We start from the raw sequence: 11,190 nt of genomic DNA on the forward strand, positions 1-11,190 counted from the left end.
CCCAGTGTTGAAACCGATGGTGACACGCGGATTGCACGCTTTGAAAGATGCGGCACTGACGCAAGGCAAAGAATTTCTCCAAAATGTCATCATCGACAAACAAAACCCTAAAGAAGCCTTCATGAGGGCAGGCAAAAATGTCTTGCTGCAAACGGGTAAAGACATTTTGGGCCGACGAGACACACCTATAAATGCCCTGCACGCTACCGAGTCAGGCATTCAGCAAGGACAAGGCAGAAAGAGACGACGCAGAAAACACCCTTTCACCAGACTTCAAGCGAGAAAGGCCAAGAAAAGAAGAACCGTTCGAGACTTAGACGTTTTCGATTATTGAAACATAGAAAAAATGATGCACCGAGAGTCTTGCGCCTGTTCCAAGACGGAACTGGATCTGTTTGCCATGCCCCCCACCATGATGACCATGCAAGAATCCCAGTGGGTGGAATTTCACACCGTCTCCTCATTGACAGCCTCAGCTCCCATCGAGTTTGAAATCAAAGGACAGCCCGAAGATTACATCGATCTGAATAGCAGTTACTTGTACTTGAAAGTCAAAGTTGTCGATGAGGACAATTCGACCCTAGATGGCGATGAGGTAATAGCTCCCGTCAACAATTTCATGCATTCCTTGTTTAGCGGAGTGGACTTGTACTTGAACAACAAACTGGTCAGCAGCAGCATGGATACTTACCCTTATCGAGCGTACCTGGAAAATCTCTTGACGTACGGAATAGATGCCAAGAACACTCATCTCAATGTCTGTGTGATATGGGAAGCTGACGAAGCAGGCCAGTTTGAAAGATTCGAAACTGATGCAAGCAAAACACCAAACAATGACGGATTTGTAGAACGAAGAGACAAAATCAAAAACGGACAAAGTTTAGAACTGATGGATCGTTTACATCTGGACATGTGGTTGCAAGAGAAATATTTGCTAAACGGGGTGAATGTTCGCCTGAGACTGAATCGTAGCAGTGCCGCTTTCCATTTGATAGGTACTACTGTTTGCAAAACTGTCATCGAGGAAGCCAGACTCTACGTACGCCGTGTGGAAGTGTTACCTAAAGTGGGTAACGACATCAGTCAGACGTTGAGCAGAACGACCGCCAAGTATCCCATACGACGCGTGGAAGTGAAAACGTTCACCATTCCCAAGGGACAGCGATCCATGATCGAAGATCATCTGTTTCAAGGACAGCTACCCAAACGTTTGATCGTTGGTATCGTCGAGAATACAGCCTTCAACGGAGCTGTCGAAAAAAATCCTTTCTACTTTCAACACTTTGGCGTGTCCAAGATCGAAGTCAGTCGCGATGGCAAGACCTTGTGTACCCGACCTTTCGAACCTGACTTTGAGAAGAAGAATTACTTGAGATCGTACTTGTCCCTGTACGAAGCCACCGGCCAGTTAGGAACCAACACCAGTCACGGCATTACGTACGAGGATTACGCAGGAGGTTATGCTTTGTGGGCTTTCGATTTCACTCCAGACCAAGGCAGCGACGAGGGACATTTCCACCCTATAAAATCTGGTCAAATTCGTGTGGAACTTCAGTTTGCAAACCGAGACCCTGATGTAACGGTGAACGTCATCCTGTATGCCGAATTTGATAATACCATAGAAATCAATAGTTTGAGAGAAGTCATTCTAGATTACTAGAAAGCCATGGAAGACTGTTCTCCCTCTTTACCTAGTGGAGAAACTTTGGAGATGGAATGTGTGGAAAAAGAAGAAGTGATCATGATGAAGTCGAGATGGCCAGAACAAGAAGCCCATTTAGTCTCCTGTTTTGCCAAACACTTGGTCGACAAAATGACGGAATTGATCAAGAAAAATTGCTATGGATGTCAAAACGATCATCCCAGTCAAATTCAACACGATAAATGCCTGATGTTGAGTCAAGAAGAAAAATTGGACGAGTATCTGGACGAAGCTTGGAGTCTCATCTCAAACAAAGACGTGTTGCACCAGTGGTATAAAGACTTGCGTGAACATTCTTGTCCACCATTAACCACTCAAGAGATCCATCGTATCGAAGCTCTCCTAAATCAGAGTGAGGAAACAGAACGAATCACCGTTTATTCGTCAGACATTTTCAAGCAAAAAGTCAGGATCGAATTGATGACTTATTATTACCTGTGAAGAAGAAAAAAAACACAAATCAATGGATACCTGGGAACTTTATTACCTTTTGAACCACAGTTCGTATACGGCTTCTTGGAATCCTGTCGTCTGTGCTAAAGATGAACTCCCTCATCGCAAACCTAAAGACCATCAAGCTTACGTGATCAACACGGACGACAGTCATCTCCCAGGAACCCACTGGGTAGCCGTCTACTTTCCTCAAGAAGGATGTGTGGAATATTTCGATTCGTACGGATTGCCCCCTTTGGAAGACGATATCATCGACTTTATGAGAAGAAATGCTCAAACCACCCGATTCAATAATGTGAAATTACAAGGCACAGATTCCTTGGTGTGTGGACAGTACTGCGTGTATTTTCTGCATCATCGCAGCCTGGGCTATTCCTTAGAACATTTAGTGACTCATTTCGATCCTCGTTCTTCTGCTAGAAACGATGTGAAAGTAGATCGATGGTTTTGTGACCATTATGCTTATCTTTTGTCTCAAGCTAGGAAACGTAGTGTCCATCAATGGCCTAATGATTTCCAACAGTGGAAATCACAATTTCATTCACAACGTTGTCAGCCCTGTTTAAAGTAGATTGAGAAAAAAATGTTAGTGATTTGAAAAAATATGGTTTGATGTTATAGTGTTGGATTATTGTTAAAAATGTTAGAGTTGTTGTTTAGTGTTAAGTGATTTTTGAATAAAAAATGTTGTGTTTTGAAAAAATGCTTTTGTCTTTTGTTTAGCTATAAGAATGTTGAATTGATGCTCTTTCATTTCTTACTATCCCTCTCATGACAATCACTGAACGTTGCGAATCGAAAACCGTGTGGGGGATGTTTTCCTTCACGTCCGCGCTTTCACTATAAGAACCGGGGTTGTTTCCAGTCTAACCATCCATTGTCGACTCATCCTCCTAAGAAGATGTGCTCCAAACTAGCCAAGCTCAACGAAGCCTACGTGAATTTGCATAGGGTCAGACACAGTCTGATACCGAAGCCAGAAGAAATAGAGAATGTGAGAATGTTAAAAATCACTGAAGACCTGATAGAAGAGCTCTTCAGAGAAGAAGTGAACAGGGAAAAAGAAGAATGGACGGAGAAGTACAGACTTCAGAGACAGCAGCAACAGCAGCAACAACAGCAACAACAGCAGCAGCAACCTGAACCTGACAGAGGCTTTGTCGATTGTCGTATCGACACCAAAGAGTTCTTCTTCTCTTTCCGAAGAAGCAGACCTATCGCCAGAAAGTCTATCCTCAGAGGACATCGCATTCTTAGAAACTAAAAAAGAATGCCATAGCAAAACAAAAAAACAGCCCTTTTCAGGGCTACCCAATACTCTAGAAAAGAAATAACGATCGATTTGCCAATGTGTGTGTAGGTAGAGTAGTGTGAAAATAAACACTAACTCTTTTTAAAAATGTGAGGGTATGTGTTGGTGTGTTTGTGTTTGTAAGAGCTAAAGTAAGTTGGTGTGGATAGTAGATTAAAATGATGTTTGTTTGGCTGTTAGAGGTGTATATTTGGAGTTAGATTGGATTGCTTTGAGTATGTGGATAGTCTATTGAAGTGATTTATAAAAAAATTTTAAAATAGTGATGGGTAGCATAAAAAGTGAGTGAGTGTTTCTTTTAGGTCCGCGTTGTTGTTTTTTTTTGGTCATGATCTAGGTAAGATGAATTTTATGTTATTAGGGGGATGTTTTCCTTCACGTCCGCGCTTTCAGTATAAATTGAAACTCGTTCGGCAGTCCAGCTACCCTTGTTGATTGATCAACACCAAAAAATGAACACGAGACTTGAGAAACTGTTGGAGCTTCATGTGCATCTGGAATATGCCAGGCGCATATTAAATGAACTGGCCGCGGAAGCCATTGTCGAGGAGGGAAGGATAAGAGAGGAGGAAAGAAGAAACAAAGAAGAGGAGGAGAGAAGATATAAAGAAGAAGAAGAAAGAAGATATAAAGAGGAAAGAAGAAACAAAGAAGAGGAGGAGGAAAAGGAGAGAAGAAGAAATTTCAAAATCCCAGAGAGCGAAAATTGGGATTCTGAAGCGACATATCCTGCCTCTGCTCTCTCCCCCAAAAAGGTAAAAAGTAACTGGGGGATAAGATGTGTATGTGGCGCCAGGCCTGGAAGGTGCCACCATTAACCAGGTGTCCATGAAGTTCCAAACAAAACAGCCCTTTTCAGGGCTACCCAATACTCTAGAAAAGAAATAACGATCGATTTGCCAATGTGTGTAGGTAGAGTAGTGTGAAAATAAACACTAACTCTTTATTAATAGTGGAAGTGTATGTGTTTGTGTGTTTGTGTTTGTGTTTGTAACTAATAAAGTAAGTTAGTGTGAATAGTAGATTATGGGTTTCTTTATTGTTTCTTAGCAAATGGGGAGAGTATAGTTTGGGTTATATTATATGAAATGAAATGAAAAAGTAGGAGATGTTTTCCTTCACGTCCGCGCGTTGTTGGGTCATGATCTAGGTAAGATCAATTTTATGTTTTTTAGGGGGATGTTTTCCATCACGTCCGCACTTTCAGTATAAAACTAACAGTGTTGGCCATTGGAGCTCATTCTACGGAATAAGCAAACAAGAAGATGCCAGCAGCTTCAGCTTTATACAACGATCTTATGGGAAGTTGGTATTGGATGGTAGATGGATTGAGTGTAGCAGAAAGGGTTGAACAGGAATGGAGGTATGAAGTGACAAAAGACTTCGTCACAAGACAAGTAAAGAGCCTGCACTTAGCCGTAAACATCGTGAAAGAAATGATAGAGGATGAGGAGAAGAGAATCAGAGGTTTAATTAACCCATTGTATGTCAAAGTGGGTAAGTTAAAAGAAGCAATAGATCATGTGACAAGTGCAAGGTGCTTTTTAGAAGACGTTGTAGAATGGACAGATTGGTGTTTCGCAAAGTGGGGGTTAGAAAAACTTAAGAAAGCTGAAGAACTAATGAGGAATGTGCTGACCAAAGAGGTCAAGAAGATCAAAGAAAAGTGGTCCAATGAAAGAAAAGACGAAGAAAATAGAAGAAAAAAGGATGAATTCGAAAAACTGAACACAAACTGGATGAAAATCCAAGAGAAGTTCCGGGCCATGGGCCACCCGGACTGGCTGCCGGAAACAGAAAAGAAGAAGAAGAAAGGAATGATGGACAAATTAAGAAGATGTTGGAAAAAGTTAAGAAGATAAAAGAAGAAGAAGAAAAACCCAAAGGTCCTTTTCAGGGCCAGCCATATATCTCGAAAAGAGATAGTCTTTGAATTGCCTACCCCTTTTTTTTATTTTATTTTTTATTTTATTTTTTTATTTTATTTTTTTATTTTTTTAAAAAAAAATAGAGTCCCTCCCTGTTTCAATTTTACATAGACCCTATACAGTCCCAAGGGTTTATGTCCATGTTAAATTTACATAGACCCTATATTGTCCCAGGGTTTTTGGCCATGTTAATTCCCATAGACCCTATATGTTCCCACGATTTTTCTCCATGTTAAATTTACATAGACCCTATATTGTCCCAGGGTTTTTGGCCATGTTAATTCCCATAGACCCTATATGTTCCCACGATTTTTCTCCATGTTAAATTTACATAGACCCTATATGTTCCCAAGGGGGTCTGTAATGATAAATCCCATAGACCCTATAAGATCCCCATTAACTACTTATGTAATAAACGAAGAAACAAAAATTCGACACAGAAGTATTCCTACACCATATTAAATTCATTATTTTCGCCGACACACGCACAGACCTAAACACGTCTGATTCTTTGAGTCGGGGAAAAGAACTAGTTTTAAATGGGGATGAATTCATCTCCACTCGATGACCATGACGTATACGTACTCCAAATCAGACTCGTTCTTAATGCTGATTCAGAACAAACACTTATTTATTTGTGTATACTATACGAGGTGGTAGAAAGATCGAAATAAATATTGCGTAGGGTGACGCCGTGGCCGTCAGGCCTAGATAGTCCTACGCCACAGCAAGCGAGTTCTTTCCCCTGACTAAGAATAAAACAAAAATGTGATTTTGTTTTAACTACATATCCCCCGTTTTACGTTTCCAGTTAGTTTTTTCTGCAGTGTGCGAATGGATTAAAATAAAATTAAATTGAATGTATGAAAGTTCGATTTGTTGCATCAAAACATATACAACGGACAAACGTCAGTGGAAACCCCCAAATAGTTATAATCTTGATTTGAGATATGAAAACACCCGTATGCCACTTTAATCATGTCACATTAACTGTGTATGAATTATATCGGCAAAGTAACCAGCGTAGACCTTGATCTGCCGGGGCAGTATACATGGAAGATCAGAGTCTACCCTAGTTTTGGATGCGTGCTATTTTAACTCAATAAAAATACGTTAAGTATGATACACAGCACGTGCGAGCTGCATGTCCTTGACATTTGTATGGCGAGACTGACGAGAAAGTAAATAGAAGTTACTCTACATCTCAAGAAGCCACTCAATTCATCTCCACACTTAAGTATGTAGTGTTATGGCAAGATACCCTTTGAGTTCTAAGAGAAGAGAATATAGGATTCTTTGGAAGTCGCATTTAAATTTAGAACTTCATTCATCAACCTTCTTGACAGCGTAATGGTAGTTATTTTAAGATGCACTAACTCTCAATACATATATATGATGCTCCTGAAAATTAACTGTTAATATCGTGCCCACAAACGGTTTCCTCGTGTTATGCTGAGACCCATTTATAAGGGGGGGGGGGATTGGTCGGGTCAAATAATAGACGTCAGCAAGGAAACCACTCCAGCTGAATCATTTTATGTCATTTGGTCAAAGTCCATTGCCGTGGTAATTATTTACTTAGCAATTGGGAGGATTTTATACAAAGTGACAAGAAGCGTGCGTTCAATGTTAAAGAAATAGTAAGATCTCTAACAGCAAAGTTCGTCATTGTTATGGACGGCATTTATATCATCCGTACTCCGACAAGAAAGAGACCTTTTTGGAATGAAAAGATTTGTTTAGTTGTCGGGGAAAAACAAGAAGACCATTCAGTATAGAAGTGGATAACAACACAGAAAATATACATTGGTGAAGCATACAAATATACATTAGTGAGACATACAATGTTTAAACTAACTTCATACAATCGCAAAATCTTCTATTTCTCATTTCAAGTCTACCTGATAGTTGAACATTGACCAAAACAGGAAGAGGAATCCGACTAGGCATGAGGAATTCTGAAATGGAGGAAAATCTTACTGTTCTTAATGACCTCAAGGCCATAGAAAATATTGGTGGCGCCATCTTCGTCGGAGCATTAATGATAATTGGATTCATTGGCAATAGTCTTTCTCTTTATATCTATTTCTTCAGATACAGCTCGTCAACGTACAGAGTGTTTGTTCTCTGCTTGGCGTTCATAGATATGGTGGCCTGCTGTGTTACCATGCCGTTTGTTCTGTATATGCAGCGGTATCCCTTCATGTTTGAAGACAGCTGGGGTTGCAGAGTAATGAAATTGACCACATATTTTATAACCATCGGATCGGGGGTTATATTGCTGATCATTGCCACTGAGCGGTACAGAAAAGTGTGCGTTCCCCATGGAACTCAGATTCTTGAAGGAAAGGCTAAGATATCCTGCTTTATTGGATCTGTTGTATCTGTTGGACTTTCATGGCCAACACTGGTTCTGTATGGCAGCAAATCGGTAACGACTGACAGGGCCAACATAACAGGATTTGCTTGTGAGGTCTCTGATGAATACTGGCACACACCATATCCAGCATTTTTTAAGTTTGTCCTGATGTTTGTGTTCATAGTTAGTGCAATAGCTCTAAGTGCAATTTATTCGTTGATATGGAGAGAGCTATTACGTCGAAGGCGTTTTCGTGAAGTTGTTGCATCGTCTTCGCCAGCAGCAAATAAAGGTGGGTCACATACGAATGATACAACCGAAACATCGCTGACCGACAACTCAGAACGAAAGACCGACAACTCAGAACGAAAGACCGACAACTCAGAACGAAAAGTATCTGGAGAAGATGCGCACGGAAATAAGAATAGAGGAATGAATGAAGACAGTGTGCATTCTTCTCATGAAACTGATGGCCTTCGTGCCACTAATGAAGCTAAAAAGTCGAACAAGAAGAAAGGCACAAAAGCAACCGATACTGTCACCTTTGTACTGTTCTTGATAACTGCCGTGTTTTGCGTCAGTTTTTTGCCACATTTGATTCTTCGAATTATCGAATTTTTGAAGAAATCATTCCTTAGAGATATGCCATATGGGGGAAGAGTGATGTACCATATGTTCCGTTGGTCCTTCTTTATCAACCACATGGCCAATCCAATAATATACGGTCTTTTCGACAGGCAGTTTAAAGCGGAGTTACAGAAAATGTTTAACAGGTTCAGGAACTGCGTAAAATAGCAATTGTGTACCATGTCAAATAATTGTATATCTATGGAAGGTTTCATTTTTAAATTTTATGTACATGTATTTCGAATTATTGATACGCCTGTGGATGAGGGTCTATGGACCAGATCTTGAATATGCACAAAGACTATGATTGCAGAAAACTTTTTTATTTACTTAGATCCCATCAGACCATTCTTAGTCTAATTAGACAACAGAAAAGTTAAATGTATATTCAATTACTTTCTCAGCGTTTGATTTTTAATTGCCTCACATCTGAGTACATTGATGACTGACTGCTCAGTCTGTGGTAATTACACAGTTAGACAATTGCGGGAGGGGTGGTCTGAGTTGTATCACGTCCACCTTGTGATGACGACTTCAGGTGCGGAAATCACTATTACGACACCAGAGGTATTGAAAAATAAATTGATGCAATGATCTTATAAAACTAAAATACATGTCGATAATAAACATAACCAAGGGAGATGGATGAATGGATCTCGCACTTTGTAAAGTCATCATTTTTCATCTGAAAACGAACCAGACCTTTCGCAGGTTCATTTATGACTGCCTTTAAAAAGGGTAATGTCAAAAGTCAATGACTTAGCAACCACCCAAGAAATACCACCCCCATCCCATGGGTAGAGGTGGTCAGAATTTCTTACCGTCATAAGACTTTTTATCATTCATTCATCTCATTGACAGCTTTTGTTCAAGCTTTCCCATTTTCCTTTTACAAGACTTTCTGTACAAGCATTGGCATTTCCCCTTTACAAGACTTTCTGTACAAGCGTTTGCATTTCCCCTTTACAAGACTTTCTGTACAAGCGTTGGCATTTCCCCTTTACAAGACTTTCTGTACAAGCGTTTGCATTTCCCCTTTACAAAACTTTCTGTACATGCGTTGGCATTTCCACCTTACAAGACTTTCTGTACAAGCATTTGCATTTCCCCTTCACAAGACTTTCTGTACAAGAGTTGGCATTTGCCCTTTACAGAACTTTCTCTACATGCATTGGCATTTCCTCTTTACAGTACTTTCTGTACAAGCGTTGGCATTTCCCCTTTACAAGACTTTCTGTACATGCATTGGCATTTCCCCTTTACAAGACTTTCTGTACAAGCGTTTGCATTTCCCCTTTACAAGACTTTCTGTACAAGCGTTGCATTTCCCCTTTATAAGACTTTCTGTACGTGCGTTGGCATTTCCACCTTACAAGACTTTCTGTACAAACATTTGCATTTCCCCTTTACAAGACTTTCTGTACAAGAGTTGGCATTTCCCCTTTACAAGACTTTCTGTACAAGCGTCGTCGTTTTCCCTTTACAAGATTTTTTTCTGTATAAACGTTGGCATTTCCCCTTTACAAAACTTTCTGTACAAGGGTTGGCATTTCCCCCTTTACAAGACTTTCTGTACAAGCGTTTACGTTTCCCCTTTAAAAGGCTTTATGTACAAGCGTTGGCATTTCCCCATTGCAAGACTTTCTGTGCATATGTTGGCATTTCCCCTTTACACGAGGTTCTGTACAAGCATCGGCATTTCCCCTTTACAAGACTTTTTTCTGTACAAGCGTAGGCATTTCCCCTTTACAATATCTTCTGAAAGTATTTATTTATTTTAAGATGATATAATTTATAGAGTGATAAGTGTGACACACGATCTATTTTAAAAAGTGATACTATAATATTGCAATTACATAAACAAAATGTGATATGACTGAAAAATGGTTTAATCTAAGTTAAAAATTAAAATCACACACACACACATCTTACTTTTGAAGACATCGATCACGTGTCAGTTTATCTTTTTAAATGTCAAGGAAGCAAATTAGGTATTGTAATTTCGTACTTGAAACTTCATTAAAGGTCAAGTAATATTAACCTAATGAAGTCTAAATCTTGCTATAACCATGACATTCCACTGAAAGCAGTCTAATTGATGAAATAGAGCATCCGATGATGCTGACGCTTGCACGTACAACTAATTCTCTGAAAGCAATTACGGGATAAAATCTCATTTCAGCGGACAGCAAACTCATCATTATATTGTCTGCAGCTTTATAAACAAATCACTTGATTATTTCATGTCCATAATACACAGACAAACAATAGGATCTAGAAGCACTATTCTTATAGAGAAATGTAGAGCTTTTACCGTAATACGTATATCAATGTGCATTTTTATATTGTATACTTGGGAACATTTTCGTCAACCGTTAGATTTTCGTGAAATCGGACGAGACGCGCTTTGGCAACAGCCGATTGTCGCTAACTAAGAGACCTTTACGCGCTTACAAAGCTATAGTTGCTATATAACATATTTTAAGCCAGTCAAACGATGTGGAATAAAAATATAATTATTTGTGAAACATAAATGAATATTGTTTTTTCTCTCCAAGGAACCTGGATTCTAGCGCACGATAAGAACGTGCACTTGCTACACGAAGTCACTTACCGTACACATGTTACACTGTCATGTGAATCTCTCTCTCTGTCTCTGTTTCTCTCTCTCTCTCTCTCTCTCTCTCACACACACACACACACACACACACACACACACGCACACACACACACACACACACACACACACATATTCAGCTCATTAGATAGACGGAAACCTAACAGCAGAGATCAAGTCTACCAGTCGGAG

General features: G+C 39.8%; 1 protein-coding gene across 1 annotated transcript; it reads left to right on the forward strand.

Moving 5' to 3' along the window:
- The first annotated feature begins 6,920 nt into the window (after positions 1–6,920).
- On the forward strand, positions 6,921–10,915 carry LOC149775110 (uncharacterized). The gene has a single exon (XM_089943109.1). It carries the CDS (start codon positions 7,344–7,346, stop codon positions 8,547–8,549), a length of 1,206 nt encoding a protein of 401 aa, XP_089799235.1. The 5' UTR covers positions 6,921–7,343; the 3' UTR covers positions 8,550–10,915.
- Positions 10,916–11,190: the final 275 nt, after the last annotated feature.

Source organism: Sinohyriopsis cumingii, chromosome 19, assembly GCF_028554795.1.
Source record: "Sinohyriopsis cumingii isolate HCF-2022 chromosome 19, ASM2855479v2, whole genome shotgun sequence".
Classification (NCBI taxonomy): Eukaryota; Metazoa; Mollusca; class Bivalvia; order Unionida; family Unionidae; genus Sinohyriopsis; species Sinohyriopsis cumingii.